Consider the following 21,163-nt stretch of genomic DNA (forward strand, 5'->3'; position numbering starts at 1 on the left):
GTAAGCATTAATAAACTCTAATCTCTATGTCTTTGCCTATTTTGGATTCTTTCACATAAGAAAGTGCTATCACACAATATTTGTACTTTTGTGTTTGACTTATGAGTGTTTTCAAAGCTCATTTCACTGTGGGTAAAAAACACCGCTATTAAGGTTTGATTTCATACGTACACAGGCCCATTCCAAACAAACATATCTAAACATGTGGCTGTGATCAGTGATGGCTGCAGACCTCTCTCAGTAATATACTTGTCTTAGTCTCATTAAAATCAATACAGAAAACTCACTGCTAGCAGATCGCTTCTGACTCACTGTGACCGTATTAAGACAGAATAAACTGCCCCTTAGGGTTCTGAGACTTTAACTCTTTACAGGAAACCTGATCTGTCGCCCAATGCCTCCTCTTTCTCCCTTAGTCTCAATAATGAGACTAACCAATGAAAATCATTAGCCTCATTAGTATGCCTAAAATCAAGTAAGAATCCTATAAAAACAGTGCTCCTAAGGGGATCTGTGGGTCAGTTACACTCAAGGTAAAAGAGGTCTGCTTCAAAGGTTATGTTAACTGTGTTTTGAGATTCCAAAGGGTCATGTTGATAAATTTTATCCAAGGACACAGAATGATAGTGGGGACCTATTATGAAGGCATTATAAGAAAATGGACACTGCACTAGGGAGAAAAGCCTGGGAAAGTAGCACTGAGGAATTCCTGTTCCATCTCAATAATGTACCACTAATTCTTAGAGCTAGCAAGGACTCTCCTAGATTTTCTTTGAGAAACCACTCTATAACCCTAATCTTGTCCTTCAGCCTTCTTTGTTCTAAAATCCTAAGAACATTTCAATGGAATAAGATTTGGGTCCCTCACTGATCCCAAAACCCTTGTTTTGATATGGTATAAATCTAAGTGTGCAGAATTCTTTGGGAAAGGGCTAGAGAGATGGAATCATGGGCTTCAGAAGTGTCTGGATTGAGATAGAAGCTATGTCTAGAAACAATAGCTTCAAATTTTATGTAAAAAAATCTTTGTATGGTTTTATAGAAATACCTTTTGACTTACCTTTGTGTATACCACACCCCGATAGTAGGCATTTTACCCACCAAGCGAACATCAAGCAACTTGCTCTGAGTTAGTGTACCCAGCGGCGTTGCCTGGGAAGGTTCTCTCTGGTCACAGTGAATTTTTTCATAAAAGCAGCTTTATTCAAACCTCATTTTTTGATGATGGCTGACTTAACAGCCTGTGGCTGAGAAATGTTGTTTCCTGCTCTGGAAAAATTCCACAGACTTGTGATGGTGAACGCAGCTTACAAGGACAGCACTATGGGAAACCTCAAGTGTATGAGTGGTTTGCTTGTTTCAAAAAAGGTGAAATGTCAATTGATGACAAACCTCATTCTGGATGTCGGTCAACTTCCCATGATGAAAAGTCGACTCAAAGTGTATTTGGTGTTTGTTCTACCAGATTAGACTGTTAATCAAGCTTTCTATTTAGAGCTTCTGAAAAGATAGCATAACAGCATGTGACCAAAAGGCCTGATTTGTGGCAGATGGGGGATTGCTTTTGCCACCATGACAATGCACCCGCTCACGTAGCCATCTCAGTGCACCAGTTTTTGGCAAAAACAGGATGCCTCGCTTGCGCTACCCACCTTACTCACCTGACCTTGATCCATGCAATTTCTTTTTGTTTTTACAAATGACGAGGGACATGAAATGACAAAAATTTGATGGTGTAGGGGTCTGGCTAGACCGTAGCATGCACACTGGTACAGATAAGAGCCCTCCACACATGGAATCCAGGATGGATAAATCCCTCAGGAACAGTAAATAAGAGTAGGGATACCATGAGAGTAGGGGAAAGGTGGGGGGAGAAAGGGGGAACCAATCACAATGACTGATGTATAACATCCCACCCCCACCCCCAGGGGGATGAACAACAGAAACATTTGTGAAGGGAGAGAGCAGATGGTGTAAAATATGAAAATAATAATAATTTATCAAGGGTTCAGGAGGAGGGGAGGGTGGGGCAGGGAGGGAAAAAGAGGAGCTGATACCAAGGGCCCAAGTAGAAAGAAAATGTTTTGAAAATGATGATGGCAACATATGTACATATATGCTTGATACAACTGATGTATTGATTGTTATAAAAGCTGTTAAGCATCCCCAATAAAATGATTAATAAGAAAAAACAAAACCCAGAAAGAGAGATATTAGGAAAAAATGATGGAGGTGATATACTGGGCGGTTTGCAAGAGTTAAAGGTAACAGAGGCAAATACTGTTATGAATTTTGAAAAGAAGATGAGGTGAAGCAAAAAATGAGGGCGGTGCTAACAGCAACCCAAACAGATGAGTTTGAAAAATGATTCTAACAATGGAATCGCAGATTTGATGAATGTATTAATTGTAATGGAGAATACTTTGAAGGCAAGAAGGTTGTTTTGTAAAAAAAAAATTAAATACATAGCTTTGAAAAGAAAAAAATCCAGTTTGGGGGGGTAAACCCTCATATTTATCGATACATCTGTTGATAAATCTATAAATGGAAAAGGGTAGTTTTCTAACTTCTGCATCTCTGAGTTAAGGGCAAAACAGGAGGTGAGTCTACCTCCTTTCTTACCCACTTCCTTGAAGGTATTGCTCATTTAAATCAAATAGCACTGCATTTCTCAGTCCAGTACTGGAACTAATGGAGACACTTTCTGTCCTCCTTGAGATTATTTACTGATCACATTCGTTTTGAAGAGCTGTTCTGAACTTTTGTCTTTTTCTCTGCCGGCAGGGCATTTGGCTTTGAAGTTAAAAGCGGCACACAGATTTCCTTGGTAGTATTTTCACTCGAAATGCTGCTCAGGGTTTAAAGGAAGTAAAGAAAACCCCTTCCTTTGCTTTCAACAATTCTGAGCTGATACATCTAGCAGTATGAGACCTTCTTACTCTCTCTATTCACTGAGCAGAACAGCCGAGAGATTTACCACGACAACGAGTTCGACAGTCAACACGACGATTCCTAGGACAATCTTTGTCAAGAAGCAATCTTTCCTAAGCCACCTGGGGTGGAGGGTGGGATAAAAAGATGGTGGGCTCAATCATTTTTTAAAAATGATTGCTAAGTTGACTTGCATGAGACAAGGGCAGAAATGTGTCTTGTTCCTGAAACGGAAGGGTTAAGGAAGCACAGAGAGAGAGATTAGCCCGAGATGACATGTTCTGTGCTCTGGCACCCAACTTTTCATTGGAACCCCAAATTCACCAAATATGGAATAGTTTTCTAGAGTAAAATTCAAAATGCTGTTTGTGTTCCTAGGGATCATTGAATTGGCTCCATTGCGGTTCTACTCAATGTGCAGAACACTGCCCAGTCTGAGCTGCTGTGAATTACCTGCTGTGGCTGCTCTAGCCATACATAGTCTTTGTACCTTCCGCAATAGTGACTGGGTGGACCATGCAAATAAAGTGCATGCGACTATGAGAAGACTGTTCAGGTTTGCCATCACGCCGGGTATAAAATGAGCCATCTCATACTCAGGAACAGGGGACCTCGCTACCAAGAAAGAAGAGTCAGTCGTGGTGTTTGTCCTTTGGACCCTGATACCTATGAACTGAACCTCCTCATTCCAGTGGACAGAGGCAGAGAACAAGCGACATGGTGGAGCAGCATTGACAGCAGAGGCAGCATCATCAAGAGCACAAGACGAGTGGTGGGTTTCCTGGGCCACAGAGCTAAAACTGAGTGCCTTCGGGCAGCAGATCACTGGCTAAACAGAGTGCTTCCAGGCACTTCCTTGGTGGTGTTCTGCTGAATCACAGAGCTAGTTAAGCACCTTCCAGCTGAGACTTTACAGCAGTGTCACGACTTGGGAATTGTCCCCTTTAGTACTGCAAAGTCTTTTCCCTGTGGATGAGGAGCCTTCAAGAGGACCAGCAAAGGACCCTGCGAGGCATGGAATTTAGGTTGGAGCCCTTTTGCTTGGGAATAATGGTGAACTGGTCTTAACCCAAGCCAGTTACTTTGAATTAAAAGCTGCAATGCTCTATTTCTGCAGAGAGGGCCCAAAATACTCCCCACCATACTCCCAATCTACCTATGGGTTATATGAGACAAAGGAACCCTGGCAGCAAAGTGGTTATTTATTGGGCTGTGAACGACAAGGTCAGCAGTTTGAAACCACCAGCCATTTCTCAGGAAAGGAAGAGCTTTTTATTCCCATAAAGACTTACACTCTTGGAAATGCACAGGGACAATTCTACCCAGATCTATAGGGTCACTATGGGTCAGCATGGACTTGATGGCAGTGAGCTTGGTTTTGGGGTGGGAGGTGTACACTAACCAAAAACCTACTACTACTGTGGAGTCAATGTGACTCACAGTGACCCTAAAGGATTGTGGACCTGCTCCATAGGAATTTCAAAGGTCGAAATCTACCACATCTTTCTTGGTCATGGAGTAGTTGCGGAATTCGAACTACCAACCTTTAAGTTAGCAGATCAACACAATCCATCTTGCCAACATCGCCATTTCTAAGTCAACTTCAAAGTAGGGATCAGGAGGTCCAAAAGATTCCAAGTCACTCTTAGGGGGAAAGAAACGTCTAGAATCCCTGACAGGAACATTCCTGTGTTGTATCCCCCTGGTTTGGGATTTGACACTATTATTATTCAGTATGCACTCGAAAGGAGTGAGATTATCTTTTGAGCTACTAGATACTCAATCCTAAATCTTTTATGTGTATAGGTCAGATATTTCCTATAAAGAAAAACGTTATTCTTAAAGTCTTGTTCTGTGATAGCCTTTAAAAAAATGTTAATGGTTTGAGAGTTTTAAAAAAACTGTTAGTTATATCTTTCTTTTTGACTGAAAGCTCTTTTTTTCCTTTATAAATAAGTCTTTTTGTTGATCTTAGAAGAAACTAGATGCAAATTAGGTATAAGCTATTGTTATTAACAAATTGCCCTTGAAAAGAAAGTATCTTTGTTGGAGGTAAATTTTTGTATTTTAAGAAACACTCCAAAATCTGAATACCCAGAAACCAAAAAAAAATCCCTAAAACTACAGTCATCAGTCTGTTCCAATCACAGGGTGTCCAAGACTGCAAGCCTTTACGAAACCAGATAGCCTCCTCCAGAGTGGCTGGTGGGTTTGAACTGCCAACCTCGCAATCTGCAGCCCAATGCTTATCCCACAGTGCTTATCCCACAGATAGCAACTCTAAAATATCATAGTCCCTTTTGATTTATTAGTTATAATGGCAATAGTTGATAATCTCACCACAGAATCACTCTGAAAATCCCCAAAGGGTTTGCTGGATTTCATAAAATACACCTACAGGTCCATAAAGAAGTTACACTCAATATGTCAACATCTGTCATTAGATTGGCCACGGCTGTGGGAGAAGACAGTATGTTTACATATTTCCTGATACCTTAACCTCCGCTTATTTTTCCTCTGGTTGCCCACATTATACCAAACAAGTATTCTCCTAACTCCCACTTTCCCAATTAGTCTGAGTTTTGTGACATCTCTCAAATCATCTGTAATAATATGCCTTTTTAAAATAATATATACTTTTATAGATGGTAACAATCAGAATTTGTGAATATTTTCTTAAAGGTGCACAAAGTCAAACAATAGCAGAAATGGCTAAAACTCTCATTCTGGGCAGATATGAGGGGAATGTGATGGTGTAATGGTTATGCGTTGGGCCGTGATACACGTGATCAGCAGTTCAAAACCACTAGCAGCTCCTTGAGAGAAAAAGTGGGCTCTTTACTTCCATAAACAGTTTCAGTCTCAGAAACCCACAAGGCATCACTATGAGTCAGTATTGAATTGATTTAGGTTTGGCAATATTCAATGGACCCCTGGTAGTATAGTGGTTATGTTGGGCTGTGATCCACAAGATTCACTGTTTAAAACAACCAGCTACTCTGCAGGAGAAAGACGGGCTTTCTACTTTCATAGAGTTGCAGTCTCAGAAACTTATAGGGGCAGCTCTTCCTTGTTTTATAGGATCACTATGAGTCAGCATAAATAAAATGGCAGTGAGTTAATTTAGACTTTTGTTTGCTGTGGTTATTGAAGATAGCCAGGATGCAACTTCCTGGTGGATCTAATAAATTAGAATTATGTACAAGAAAGATTTTTGTTTTACAAGATTATGGAATCTGCATGCACATTTTATATAAACATTTATAAGAGAACACAAAGTTAGGTAATTTCAATTATAAAGGAAGTTTACGACATAATGTTAGCAAAAAGTGCTATGAAAAATGCAAAGCACAATTCAAATGATACAGTAACATTATCAACATCAAGTTTCAGAACTTCTCGGTCTAGGATAGACCCTTCTAACTTCTTTAGCCCTGTCCCTTTTTCAGGGGGGCGGGGGGAATAAAATGTTTGTAATATAGGCCACGTGCAGAATAAAGAGTGGGTATCTTCTACTTTGGCAGCCCCCTAGATAGTTCCAGTGCTCCCCCAGGGGTGGTTGGTATCCCCCACTTCGGAAAACACTGCCTACAGAAAGCCAATAGCCTCCTGACCTATCCATGCAGTCCCATTTCCTTAGGTCTATTTGGTGATATTGTCTAAACCTAGGAAGGTGTTAACAATAATGCTCCCCCACCCACCCACCCAAGAGGATTTTCAGATGTCTTCTGACAAGGTCATCCTCAAACCACAAGCCTCTGCTCAAAAGACACATTTTTGAGTAGATCTGACAGCGCCATGAAAGATAATCAGACAAATGCTCTAAAATCCCCCAAACAATAGAAAAGCTACCTGTGACTGCATAGAGAAGGCTGGGCATAGCGGCTAGGTGGTTTCCTCTTATCCTTCTTTGGGGGCGATTTTATAAATGATCCTGTATTATTTTGGTAAAATGTTGTGAGTGCCCTGTTCACTGCTAGCTTACCTATTTTAAAGGTATTTTATTACCTCAGTGAATCAAATGGATATTATTAAATTCGATTTTCTTCTACACACAAAGCCAACATCTGTTCACTCTATTAGGATGCTGAGAGGCCTGGGGCAGAAAAATTACAATTCCATTTCCGTTTTCTGCTATAATTCAAGTTAAGATGCCTTAAACATCCCTATATATCTCACTGTGCTTAGCCAAGAGATGGACAGTTAATCACTTATCAATGGATTAACCTTTCCATTTTTACTGAGATAAATTACCATATTCTAGCCACTAGCGATCCCTTTCTCACTTATCTCATGAAAAAGCGATGCCTTTTAAGAGTTTTCCCCAATGCAGCATCATGGCTTTGAGTAGAGCACGGAATCTGTGGAGCCAACTCCTGAGACACTTTTCTAAGGCATAATAACAGTAATTAACATACCAGGGGGCGCTGGTGGTGCAGTGGTAACCTTGTGGTTGAGAGCCACAGGTCTGCTCCTACTGCCCCTCCACAGGACAAGGATAGGCCTTTCTAATCCCCTCCAGAGTTAGTCTCAGAACTCACAGGGGTAGCCCTAGTCTGTCCGTCCTGTCTGTCAGTAATCTACTGGATGGCAGTGAGATTGGTTTCTTTGGAATAAAGCAGGAGACCCTAAGTCATGCAAATGTTAAACAATCTACAAGTTGGTGACTGAACCCACCCAGGAGTGTTTTGCAAAGGCAGGTCTGGTGATCTGCTTGGAAAGGTCGGGGCCCTAAAGCCCTATAAAGCTGTTGTATGCTGCACACCTAGTCAGCCACCTTGAGTCCGATCAACTCAACAGCAGCTGAAACACTCTTTATTCTGAAACAGGCCCCATTCTTAGCATATTTAATTAAAGTCCACATAGTGACTCAGTCCTCACAAAAGCGCAAAAACACAAACCTCTGAGGCATGTACTACCTACCCCTTTGTACACCGATAGGTTAAGTACTTTGTCCATGGTCACATAGCAGTCTTCAGCATCTGCTCTTAGACATTACTTCTCTCTGCTCTAAATTAATGTAGTCCAGTTTTAATACTAGTTCAACAAAATAAATGTGATACTCTTCTAGACGACTTTAAAAAGACCATGCAAAAATGGAATTAAAAGATCATTCTCAGTGATTTTTATTGAAAAAGACCAATATCAAAACCAAGCCCACTGCCAGAGTCAATTCCGACTGTATAGTAGCCCTTTATGACAGCAGTTCACAACCTGTGGGTCGTGACCCCTTTGGGGGCTGAATGACCCTTTCATAGGGGTCACCTGATTCATAACAGTAGCAAAATTTGTTATGAAGTAGCAACCAAAATGATTTTATGGTTGGGGAGGTCACCACATGAGGAACTGTATTAAAGGGTCTCGGCATCAGGAAGGTTGAGAACCACTGCTATTGGACCCACAACTGCGCCTGTGGGTTTCTAAGACTAACTCTTTCCTGGAGCAGAAACTTTCTCCCAAGAAGCAGCTGATGGTTTCGAACTGCTGACCTTGTGTGGTTAGCAACTCAAAATGTAACCAGGGCTTCTCTGACTGAAAAACATACCGTATGAAATCATGATATACTTTACTAAGGTTTAAAGAGTTACAAAAATATCAAGTAGCTCAGAGAGAAAAACTGTTTCTATAGCTAGATGCTTAAAGGGAACAGGATCCCTGGTGGCACAGCGGGTTAAGTATTGGGCCGCTAACTTAAAAGTCATTGGTTCAAAACTACCCGTTGCTCCTAGAGTCACAGTGTGACACACCCCATGGAGAAGTTCTACTCTTTCTCTAGCATCACTAGGAGCCAACATGGACTCCATGCTAGTGGGTGGGTTTGTTTTCTGTGTTAAAAAAATGGTAAGTATTAAGATTTACCCTTACTTCTTCGAATTGCAATGATATGGGAACTGAGTGCTACATTGTAAAAATGAAGACTGACATCCCACCAACTACAAAGAAATTCGCCCTAGTGATTGGATGGAAAACCCCTTTTTCTAGTGACATTTCAGCCTTCTCCTGCCTTCCTTCATTACACTGAATTGCTAATTACCAAAAATACTGTTGGTACAAAAATGGCATACTTAAGGATTTGACTATTTTCTTAAGTTCTCCATAGTCATACTGAAATATTTCAGATATAATTTCTGGTGGTCGCTTTTGAGTTTCTCAGTAGTGGAAACATAATGGAAATGGACACTTTACCCCACCATTTGTCATTCCATAAATTAAAGTTCAGAAGATCATAAAAATTAAATTTGAGAATTTATTGAGTGCCAGTAGTGTGAATGATTCTCTGATATACACAATGCAATGCAGGCTCAAAGAAAACAACCCCTGACCTCACGTCCCTCATGATCTAATTTGTATAATACAGATTAAAACAGTGGAGAGGTCAGTTACATGTCCGCCCAATTACTAGTGTCAGCATTAAAGGTGTAGTTCCAGGAATCAAAAGAAATGGAAGTCTGACCTAAAATCATGGACAGAATGGGACATATTTGGCCTTGGAATCCACAGCACCTCCAATCAGACAATTAAGTTCCACTGCCGATGAGAAGTCAGAAAAGTACAAATACAAAAGACTCAAGAGCACTATTCGTGATTTTTGCTATTTTGGATCTTCTGCTTTCTTCTTATTATTGTCCGTAGTCTCCTTAATACCAATTTATCAGACAGAAGCATGTCATCTTGTTGTTCGAGATAATCCAGTAGATTTTCAGTCCATTCAAGTGCAGCTTTATGACTAATATGTTTTTCTGGATTCAGTTCTGTTTTTCTGGTCTTACTGAAAGGCTTTTGCTCAGCAGGTTTGGCCTGGTCCTCAGCACCTTCACCGTCAGTTGGCCTCTGACAGCTCGAGTCATTACTCTGAGAGTCAAACCACTGGTCCATATGCTCAATGTCAGCATGGTCACAGTCTGCTGTATTCTGCAAGACCGTTGATAGATCAGCTGCTAAAATGGCTCCCTCATCAAGGTTCACACTAGCATTCTCACTGCCAGGGAAAAGTTTTTTCCATGCTTTAGTTATCGTACTTGACTTTACCATACTCCATGCTCTTGACACTTCATAAATGGCATCCAACACGGTCAAGTTCTTCCAAAACATTTTTGGGTCAATTCCTTCATCCATGTATCTCTGGAGAAGTCCTGCTCGGTAGTATCTTTTCAGTGTGGCTAGGACTCCCTGGCTCATAGGCTGAATTAGGCTGGTAACATTAGGTGGCAAATACTTGACGATAATTCTACCATCATCTGAACTCAACAGCTCTTCATGTGGATGTGCCGGGGGGAAGTCCAAAAGCAGCACTGCTTTCTCTAAAAGCCCCTTGGACTTCAAATGCTTCTGTACCTGCGGCACAAAGTATTTTTCAAACCACTGTCTGAAAACAGAATGCTCGATCCATGCCCCCTTTTGACTGAAATAAGTGACTGGAAGGTTGGAGAGGTCAGTCCCTTTAAATGCTCGGGGCTTTTTTGCTTTCCCCACAACGCAAAGATTAAGTTTGTGTAAACCTGTGGCATTTGCACAGCACATTATAATGATTCTCTCTCTGCTTGACCTGTACCCAGAACTGCTTTGCTCGGCTTCCAGAGTTACTGTCCTTGATGGGAGACATTTCCAGAACAATCCAGTATGGTCAGCACCATAAATCTGCTCTGGCTGCAGATTCTCCTTCTCAACAAATTGCTGAAAGTTACCGCAGAATTCATGGGCAGCAGTTTCATCTCCTTTTAATTTGGTTCCCTTACTGGCAGCCTTTGGAATACCGTGACGTTGCTTAAATCGAGTGAGCCAGCCAGACGAAGCATTAAAATCACCTTCCATCCCTAACGCATCAAAAAAGAACTTAGCTTGTTTGGCACAAATTGTTCCTGACACTGGAATCCCATCTGTCTTCTGTTGATTAAACCACTCTATCATAACCCTGTCAAGTTCCTCATATGTTGATGATTTCATGGATTTTCGCTTGGATACGCCACTTGTAGGGTCTGAACTGTTTGCATAGTTTATAATCCTGTCTTTGTTCTTTTTAATATCCCGAACTGTAGATTCACCAATTCCATATACCACAGAAAGTTTTTTGAAAGAGGTGCCTTCCTCGAGTTTCTTAATGATATCAAGCTTGTCTTTAATTGTCAACACCACACGCTTTCGTTTCCCCAGCATTCTAAGTCTAATCGTTTGGCAATTACTTGGACAAGGTATTTAACACCTCTGGTTGGTTTCTACTATGAGAGACCAGAAAATTGGGTCTTATGGCCCCTCTTTTCCCTCCCTGTCCCCCCAAGACCTATATGGCTAGTATGCTGGTCAATTTCCAGAAAAGTCTATGAGTCTTCACTTACTGTTTTAAAATTATTTTAAAGTCATAAAGACAGAGTGCCAGCAAAACTCAATCTAAGTGGGATCTACCAGTGCCTAGACTGTGCATGTTAGGCTCTCATACGCAGAAACTCGGGCAGAGAAGAGCCCCACAAAACAGCTAGTGCTGTTTTTAAAACAAGGACTTATTTCAATTAATCTTTCTTCCTCCTGACTTAAAGATCTTTTTCATGAACTACAATCTCACCTGTTAGAGGTGAGAACCTCCTGGTTAGAGGTGGAACCAAGACAGTCCTCCAAAATGGTCCTGCTGAATACTGACTTCTCTTCGTGGCTGCAGGTGAGCTGTTTTGTACAGCCACAAAAACTTGGGTGGGGATATTCTGGGAAATGTGCTAAGGGGGAAAAATAAAACACGGCTGCTTAATTCAAGAGGGGGCTTGCAGACTCAACATCCCAGTCCCCAACAGCCTCAGTCTGTCAGCGCACAGGATGGAATGCTGGCTCTTCGGGGCCAAGACTTACAGGTGACGCGGAAAAACGGTTATGGAAGTCAGAGGCAGAAAACCCTAACAGGTCGCACACTGATCCCAAATGTCTTTGAGGACTAAAAGGCGCAAGAGGTGGTCCAGAGGTGGTGTCACATGACCAAGCGGCAACGCAAGCATCAGAAAACTTCACTGGGGAGCAAGGACCCCTGCAGCCACCACTGGAAGGCTCAGTGAAAAGAATCGCGGCAACAGTCCGTCCTCGGGGGGCCAAGCCAAGTTCTTCCGGTGGGGTTGCAGAAGAACTCCGAGCCTCCGAAACCTACGGAAAAATACACACACATTGTTTCCCGTTTTCTCAATAGCAGGGTCTCTGACATTGGAAGGGGGAGGAGGGGCTGAACGCCTGAGATTAAGTGGAATAGCACCAACCTTCCACGTTATCGGGAATGACGGAGAGGGGAGACCTCCAATGCCTACCTCCCGAGAGGACCAGGGCAGAGAACCGGACTAGCGCGGGCCTTTCCCCGCAGGCGAGCTCCGGGGCGCGGGGCGTCGGTCCTTGTGCGGAGGGAGTCGGTTCCCAGGCTCGCGGCCGCCACGGGGTGTCAGCGCCGCTGCCGGCGGGCGAGCGAGCGGGCGCGCGGCCGCCCCCGGTGCGGGGGACGCCAGCCCGCGGCGAGGGCCTCGCTCCCCGCCCCCCGCGGGGGCCACACCGCACCGAGTAAATGGGGGCTCCCGAGGGAAGTCGAGACTCGCAACGCGAAGCAGGGGCGAGAACCGGCGAGGAGCGCGCGTCGCCGCCGGAGCCGGAAGGCGGGGGATTAGGGAGCGCGCACGCGCCCCCGAAGCGTTGTGTCGGCGCGGGGCGGGGCCTGCCCTGGCGAGCGCGCGCTCGGCTGTGGGCGGGGACTCGGGTACAGCTCCTTGCAGAGGCGCAGGGGCCGGACCGAAGTGCACCCTGCTCCCGTTCCCTGCTGCTGACAGTCCAGGAGGGGGCGGCACACGCTCGCTCCTTCCCGGCTGTTCTGCATTTTCCGGGACTCCTTCACGGCAGGCTTCCTCCACTGCCCCGCCCCCGCTCCGAGGAAATTGCACCCCCTGAGAGCTTTCAGGCATCGTTGGGGGCCTACAGCCCGCTGCGAATGGGGCAGCGCGAGCGCACGTGAAGCGTGTTTACAAACAGCAACTGCTGCTCCCTCAAGAAGGCACCCTCTACCCACGCCTCCCAGTGCCGCTTCCTGCCTCCTACCCCAAGTCCCAGCCCTGGCCCCGCCCCGGCCTGCCCTCCCTGAGCTGAGATCAGCCGGTGCAGGCAGCTGCTGGCTGCAGGCAGGCAGGCGCACCGTGAGGGTGTGGGTCAGCTCACCCAAGCCAGCCCGCCCTGGGAGAGTGAAATGCTGAAGGCCTTGCAGGGTATGGATCTGAGCAGAAAGCATCATCTGCTTCCCGTGGAGCAGCTCGTGGTTTCGAACTGCTCACCTTGTGGGTACTACCTACCCAGTACATTAACTCGCGTCGCTACCAGGGCCCTGAAGAGAATTGAAGTTTACCATAGACGCCTTTAACTGCATTCAGAGATACTTTATATTTTCAGTGGTTTAAAAGGAACGAATCCTGGCACTGCTGGTGAACCATGCCTTCCCTGCCAGGTTCCCAGACCCTGTTCCCAGCAGAGCCAGAGAACCTTCCAAAACCCTGTGTCTGATGCAGCACCTACCTGATGACCCAGAAAACAAGGCTTGCTTGCTGCCCCTGTGTCTCTCCTCCTCTCTTTGTTTTCTTCTGTATAGCAATATTTGGAAGACTGGTAAGTGCTTTTAGTACATATATCTAACGTTTCTATATAAATGTCCAACCCTTTTTATTTTACCATGAAGTAACATAGTAATTCAGCCCCTGTTTGGCAGGCTAAGTGGTGGCTAGAAGCTGTCAGAAACCCGGGGAAAGGAATCCACTTGAGCGTACAGACTGCAGGAAATAGAAAAGCATCATTTGTGTCTGTCTTGTGATGACGATCAGGCTCCCCTGCCAGAGCTGATGAAGCGCCTTCCTCAAAATCATAGCCTGTCATCATCTGGTGTGATGGAAATTACTTGAGATCATAGTGTTTTTAGTACGTACCTGTTTCCCCTGTAGTTAGACACTCCCCACCACACCACTACCCCTCCATCCCCCTCCCCTGCCCACCAATCATCAGTTCCACATAGTCCTGGTTAGTCTTTGGGTAAAATATAATTTCATGCTAGTTTTATACCACTTCAAAGCTCCCTCGTTTTTTGTGTTTTCATTTTCTCTCCTAATAATGGAGCATAAAACAGCTGTCTCCAATTGTATTATTTATTCTTCATAATGGAAGAGAGCTAACATTTACTAACTGTCAAGCATGTGTTGGCAAGGCAGCCTGTAACCAGAGCGATGCCTGGCACACACACCTCCCCCCCCCCCCACGGAGGATGTGTGGAGCTTATTGGCGTCACTCTAAATAAATAAAGATGAATCTTGCCCCTTTTCTCTCTTCCCCATTCTCCCCCAGATACCACCTGTGCTAGCATTTTATCTCCTTTTCCTCACCTTCCGTGAGTTCAAATCTGAAACACAGTCCACCCACAAGTTCCTGGATTTTCTCAATATTTAACTACAAGGCTGTTGTATTTAGCAGACGTGTGCTAAGACATTACATGAGGCAGGTTTGCCTTACATGTTTTTTTATTTTTATTTTTTTTCTAGCAGACTTTTTGATAAGGACAACTACTCACTGTCACGGAGTCAATACCTGGTAGAACTGCCTCTGAGTTTCTGAGACTGTAACTGTTTGCTGGAGTAGAAAGCCCCATCTTTCTCCTAAGAAGCAGCTACTGCTTTCGAACTGCTGACCTTGCTGATTGCAACCCAATTCATAACCACTAGCCACTGGGGCTCCTTTGGATGGGGAAGGAATCACTAATTGTAGCAGATATGTTAGCATGAGCCTGGATGGGAGCGCACAAAACCTACCACACCACACCCCTGCCATTGAGTTGTTTCTGACACATAGTGACCCAATAGGATGGAGTAGACCTTTGGGTTTCAAAGACTGTAAATCTATGTGGAGCAGTCAACTTCAGCTTGCTCCCAAGAAGTGGGGTGATGGTCGACCTAGCAGACTACTGCTTAACCCACTTCCAGGGCACCTTTCATTGGCGGCCAGGACCTAGAGGAGAGCGTCCTTAAAGTGGGGCATGCTCATTTTATGGAGAGCTCATTGACCTTTGGGAACTTTCTGTCAGTCCTTTTAACTGGTTCTTGCTTTTCCATCTCTTCTTTCCCTTCCTGTCTTGTTTTTCTTTCATCTCTGGGTTCCCCTGCTCCTCTGGGCTCAGCTACTTGTGAGAACTGATGATTCTTCTCAGTTGCATTTGCAGGGCATTTGGTACTTTCTTCTCTGATTCGCTGTGCTGACTCAGTCTCTAATCAGATGACACAACTCGAAAGGGAATTCTGCTGCCAGTTTTTCTTTCCTTCTCCATATGTAAAATCTCCCTCAATTCTTACAACAGTCCTATGAGGTAGACGTTACTCTACTTTATTTCCAAGACAATGTAGTCTAATACATAGATATGCGAATCTGTCAAAGAGTAGGTGGCAGAATGAAAACTTACACCAAGTCTTTGTGCTTTAAAACACTGCATTCTGTCCAGCTTAACAGCAAGTTCTGGTGGCAAAGTAGGTTGTTGAGGTGCTAACAGCAAGGTCAACAGTTTGAAACTACCAGCTGCTATGAGGGAGAAAGATAAGGCTTTCTACCCCAATACGATTTACAGTCTCGAAAAGTGAGAGGATAGTTCTACCCCCCTGTCCATTAGGGTCACCATGAGCAGCATCGCCTCAATGGCAATGAGATCTTTTTGCGTGTGTTTGGTCCATACTTATCACAATGGAAAAGTGACATGAGAAGAAGAAAGAGTATATTATGGTTATGTATCCAATAAAGTTGTCATTTATTAGATTGTAATATTTTGTCGTAACCTCCAAAAGGTACCCTTGTAGTGAGAGCTCTGTTTGCAGCAGTGTTGACCAGGCAGGCATGGCATTGGGTACATTGACATTTTTTTTAAATAGAAATTTTGAAAATCACTCTAAATCACTTGAAAGAAGCTGATGTTTTTCATTGTTTTACGAGTGCTTCTCTGCTGAGAGAATATCAATGCAAGTACATCATAGGGTTTTGTTAGGTTTGGGGGGTGGATGACCTCTGTTCTTCTCAACGCTGAAAGAATTCATGCGGCAGAAACACTTTTGTAAATTCCAGTAACTTTTATAAGAGAAAGGGAAGTTTCAGGTATTGCAGTCTCAGAAAGTACACGCTAGCTCTGGACAGTGTGCGGGCCAGCACAGGCACCGCCCGGGAGGTGGAGGCTGAAGATGGCCAATTCAGGAGAACGTGAGAAAACCACTGAAAAGAGCGCCTGAAGGGAGCCGCGGATGCGGAGTGCAGAGCGCAGGGAGAGGGGGCGTGGCCAAGGAGGGGGCAGCCTGAGACGGAGAGAAGCCGTGCACACCCCTGCCCCCTCCAACCTGCAAGAAAGCAAGCCCGAAACAAGAGGTGGAGTGCCATCAGTCTGCTGTTGATCTCCTCTTGTCCCCACTTGGGGGCTGGGCACGGTTGAGGGTACTGGCCGACCTTATTGGCTAAGTGTAGGCATACCTGTGTGATGTCATGTCACTGGTGCCTAGATGTGGGTGTGCTCAGGTTGGCTTCCACCAGGGCCTAGGTGGCCCAGGTGCCTATACCCAGTTCTGGATTCTCCCATAGGTGTCTAAGGCCTGATTCTTTTCCAACCCCTTGATTCTGGCAGGGCAACCCCCTTTATCTTTAATCTAGCCACCGGTCACATTCACTTTCACGGCCATCACGTTGAATATGACCAGCCATCAAGTTGGCCCCATCTCAGAGCAACCCTACAGGACAGGGTAGAACTGTCCCTGTGGGTTTCTGGGTTTCTCCTCTGACAGGAGGAGAAAGCCGCATCTTTTTCCTGTGGAGTGAGTGGCGGGTGGTTTCAAACTGTTGGTTAGTGGCCCAATGACTAACCACTATGCCAGAGTGTTCTTCACACCTAATGGTCTTGTAGTAAGTAGGGTATGTCTACGACAAGCACTGCTGTCAGGTCCCATGTCAGCTCACTCACAGCCAGCCTGTTGAAAAAGCAGGGCTGCCTCAGCGGGTTGTTAAAAAGCAGACTATCATCTCTTTCACGTGGGAACAACCGGTGGTTTCCAACCACCAGCCTTATAGTTTGCAGTCAAGCACTTAACCCATGGTGTCACCAGGATGCCAGGTAAGGTGACCAGACATCCTGCTTTTGGCGAGACAGTCCCGATTTTTAACAATTTTTCCTGGTCCCGCAGCATTTCAAAAAAGTCCCGATTTTTGGAAAGAATGCACGACAAGCTAGGGTATACGGTTATGGGCTGCCATGTAGCTATTTCGCCAAGATACGAGTTTTATCAATGGTGTCCCGCTTTTGTCCCGCTTTACCAATGTTAAAATCTGGTCACCTGACAGCTTTAGGAAGAGGAAAGTCTTACTTGTAAGGACTGTATATTTACTTTTATTTGTTTTCCATTCACATTATTTCTTCTCAAATGAGGATTTAATCACTGATTATTGCTTTGTGATATCTGAATTACCTACTCCAGTATGCTTAAGGTAAAGTCATGAAATTCTTGGTCATGACGCTGGTATTATTCCATCTGTCTTAAACATATTACCAAGGAGTGTTTGTCTCTTAATAATGGAAAAGATTTCCTGCTGGCTGAAAAATCAATGATTTCCATGCACACAAAAAAAGATGAGTTACACACAAAGAAAAGTCGTCAGCTACTTGAAGGAATGTAAAATATTGAGTGGAATTCTCTAGCTAAAACAGAATTTACTGTGTGTGTGTGTGTGTGTGTGTGTGTGTTAGAGTATGTGAAAGAAACTCAGTGAGGCCCTAAGTTAAACATTGGACTGCTTCCACAAGGCTGAGCCCACTGTGTCAAGCCATCATTTTGTGGCGCTTCCTCTTTTTTGCTGCCCCTCTGCTGTACTGGTGTCTGTTTCTCCTGATAGCATGTGCGAAATATATGGGACAAAGTACCTGCCGCCATCCTTGCTTCCAGGAGCATTCCAGATGGACTTCTTCCAAGACAGATGTGTGTGCTCTTCTGCTGGTCTAAGACACTTTCAATATTCTTCATCAACACCATAATTTAAATGTCAATTCTTTAAGTGTTAGTTCTTCTGTAGTCTTCTTTAGAACTGCCATATGACTCAGTAACCCCAGCCCTATCCAGTTAACCCAGAAAAGCTGAAAGCAAGACTCCAGCAGGAAATTGTATACCAATGTCCTGTGCGGTACTTTTCACAATAGGGAAAGGAGGAAATAGATGACATTTACTGCATGGAACTTTGGAGTACCTAAGAAGACTAGAGAAGCATTCACATTTAAAGACTTGAGCAGAGGGTCAGCTAAAAGGAGGAAGAGCCACGGAATGACGGACTGACACAGTGGATGCCACATGGGCTCCAATCTGAGGACAGCCGTGAGTGAGGATGGCTCAGGACCAGCCGTGGTCCGTTCTGCTGTCCATGTGATCGCACTGAGTCGGACTCGCAACAGCACGGTAGTTCTCTATCCAACTTTTCTAGGAGCTGCTCAAGTTTCCCCCGTGACTACACCATGATACATTCCCACCAGCATAATGAAGTCTTGCTAACATCTGCCAACGTCCTATTTCTTTTATTTTTTAAATCATTGGCCTTCTAATGGGGGTGGAGTGCTACTTCATTTTAGTTTTTATTTGCATCCCCCTAGGAGCTAATGGGCTAGAAACCAAAAGTAATTATGGCTAAAATGGGCTAAAAACAAATGTAATTATGAGGACGGTGCTGCACTTGGTAGTATTTCACTGAATCACAAGAGAGTAGCACTTAAACAACAACAACATGTGTGCATCAGCCATTGGAAGATACTCTTTGGTCATCTGTTCAAATCCTTTGGCATTTTTTTGTTTCGGTAGTCATTTTGTGAAGCATATTAGCTGTTTTTGAAGTTTGTGTTCCCCAATTCCTATAACCAGATCTGTTTCTATTGAGTGTTTTTACCTTTGCGAGAGGTCACAATTGCCTGGCTATTTTCATATATATCTCCATGTTATTGTATTTTCCCCCCATAATGCAGACTTATATTGCCTAGACCTCAGGAATTCCCAGCTGCAACTAGACTTCATTGTCAACCCAAGGCACGTTCTTTGTGGTGGAAAGATCTGCCTGTCTTAATGGACATCTTGATTCCTGCCTGAGATAATTTATTGTTCCAGCCTGGCCGATAAACACAAGTGGGATTAACTGAAGGGCAGAGAGATAAATGGCTTAGTAAGCCTCGCCTTTCTTGTTTCTCACTCTTTGATCATCGGACCAGTGTGCGGCTGCCTTGCTTGTTCTGTGCCTCAATTTACAGGTGAAGGCCAGCCTGGGTACACACACACTGGGCACCGGTGACATCATGTCACTGAGAAGGGCAAGACCCTCAACCATGCCCCACCCCACCCCAAGTGGGAATAGGAGGGGATAAAAGCACAGGTTGAGGGAGGGCCTGCTCTCTCGGGTGCTGTCTCCTTCAGATCGGAGGGCAGGATCACTCTCATGTGCACCTTCAGGGCTTGCGCTCTCTCTCTCTCAATCTCTCTCTCTTTGGTTCCAGGACTCCTCTTTTGGTTCTGTGGACTCCTCTAACATCCATTCCCCATGGGGTGTTTCGTGCTCTTCCAAAGCAGCCATTTTCAGTCGCGAACTTTCCCACGGTCCATGCCACATGGCCTTGCAAGCTTTCTAGACATAGCCTGTACTATCTGAGTCTGTACTACCCCAAACTTCCCTTTCCCTCATGAAAGTTCCTTGGATTTACAAAAGTGCTTCTGCGCATGAATTCTTTCAGTGTTGAGAAGTAAGAACTGAGGTCAACCATCCCAGAAACCTAACCCATCCCGTTATGAGGCAGCACTGTAGGATCTTGGGGGAGCACTGGTGGCAGTATGGTTATGCACCGGGCTGCTGTTTCATGGGAGGAGGATGAGTTTATTTGCTCCTGCAAAGATGGATAGCCTTGGAAGCCCTAGGGAGATATCCTACTCTGTTCTCTATAAAACAAAACAAAACTCACTGCCATTGAGTCAATTCTGACTTATGGTGATCTTATAGGGCAGGGTAGAACCGCCCCTGTGAGCTTCCAAGACTGTAATTCTTTGTGGGAGTAGAAATCCTCATCATTCTCCTGAGAAGCAGCTGTTGGTTTCAAACTGCCACCCTCATGGTTAGCAGCCCAACATGTAACTTGTTATGCCACCACAGCTCTTTTAAGTTGAAATTAACTCAATAGTAGTGGGTTTCTGTAGGAGTTAGCTTACATGTTTCAAAGTGAGGATAAGTTTCTTGTCCTTGTTCAGCATTTTGATAGTTTAAGGTTTTATATCAATTTGGCTGAACTAGGATTCTCAGTGCTTTGGCAGTTAAAATACAGTAATGCCATAATATGAGATTTCCTCGGCTGTGCAGCCTGCTTCCAATAGAAGTGGATGCTGTGGAAAGCTTGCTTGCTTTTTGCTGGGTCTGGGTCCTGCACCTGGCTCATCGTCTAACCTCTGGTTCTTTGGTGTTGCTTGGTAATTCTGGGAGTCATCAATAGCCTGCCCTCTAACCTGCCACCCTTGGATTCATTTGCCTCTGCATCCAGAAGCCTGCCATCTTACTGGTTTCTGCTTTTGTTGTTATTGTTAGGTGCTGGTAAGTTTTTAACTCAACCCTACCCACAGCAGAATGAAACACTGCTCAGTCCTGCACCATCCTCATAGCCCTTGTTCTATTTGGACACATTCTTGCAGCTACTGTGTCAGTCCATCTTCTCCATGCTCTTCCTCTTCTTTTTGCTAATCTTCTCTTCTAGTCACCATGATGCCCTTTTCCAGGGATTAGTCTCTCCCGATTGTGTGTCCAATGTATGGAAGACTAAGCCTAGCCCTCCTTACTTCTAAAGAATCTTCTTGGAAGACAGATATGTCTGGGTTTTTTTAACAGTCCATAGTACTTTCAGTGTTCTTCACCAATACTATAATTCAAATGTATCAATTTTTCTTTGGTCTTCCTTATTGCCCATCTTTCACATACATATGAGGCATTTTAGCATGGCTTAGATCAGGCAAACTTAGCCTTCAAAGTGACATCCTTTCTCATCAACATTTTAAATAGATTCGTGCAGCAGATTGGTCCAGTGCAATATATCCTTTACATAATTTCTTGACTGCTGCTTCCATGATCATTGCCTGTGGATTGAAGCTAAATTAAACCTTTGACAACATCTGTCATTTCTCCGTGCATCATGTTGTTATGTATTAGTCCAGTTGTGAGGATT

The 21,163-nt window shown here is 44.2% G+C and overlaps 1 protein-coding gene across 2 annotated transcripts; it reads right to left on the minus strand.

Moving 5' to 3' along the window:
• Nucleotides 1–9,164: 9,164 nt before the first annotated feature.
• TIGD2 (tigger transposable element derived 2) lies at nt 9,165–12,282 on the minus strand. Of its 2 annotated transcripts, none has more exons than XM_004703429.2 (2): nt 12,210–12,282; nt 9,165–12,051 (listed from the first exon to the last, which is right to left on the minus strand). In XM_004703429.2, the coding sequence occupies exon 2, from the start codon at nt 11,083–11,085 to the stop codon at nt 9,508–9,510; it is 1,578 nt and encodes a 525-aa protein (XP_004703486.1). In that variant the 5' UTR covers nt 11,086–12,051; nt 12,210–12,282; the 3' UTR covers nt 9,165–9,507. The 2 variants fall into 2 exon arrangements, with proteins under 2 accessions (XP_004703486.1, XP_045140089.1); XM_045284154.1 differs by lacking the exon at nt 12,210–12,282 and adding an exon at nt 12,162–12,183.
• Between the last annotated feature and the right edge of the window lie 8,881 nt (nt 12,283–21,163).

The sequence above is a fragment of the Echinops telfairi genome, unplaced genomic scaffold (assembly GCF_000313985.2).
Source record: "Echinops telfairi isolate 266 unplaced genomic scaffold, ASM31398v2 ScPeMD7_7468;HRSCAF=8506_0, whole genome shotgun sequence".
Lineage (NCBI taxonomy): Eukaryota > Metazoa > Chordata > Mammalia > Afrosoricida > Tenrecidae > Echinops > Echinops telfairi.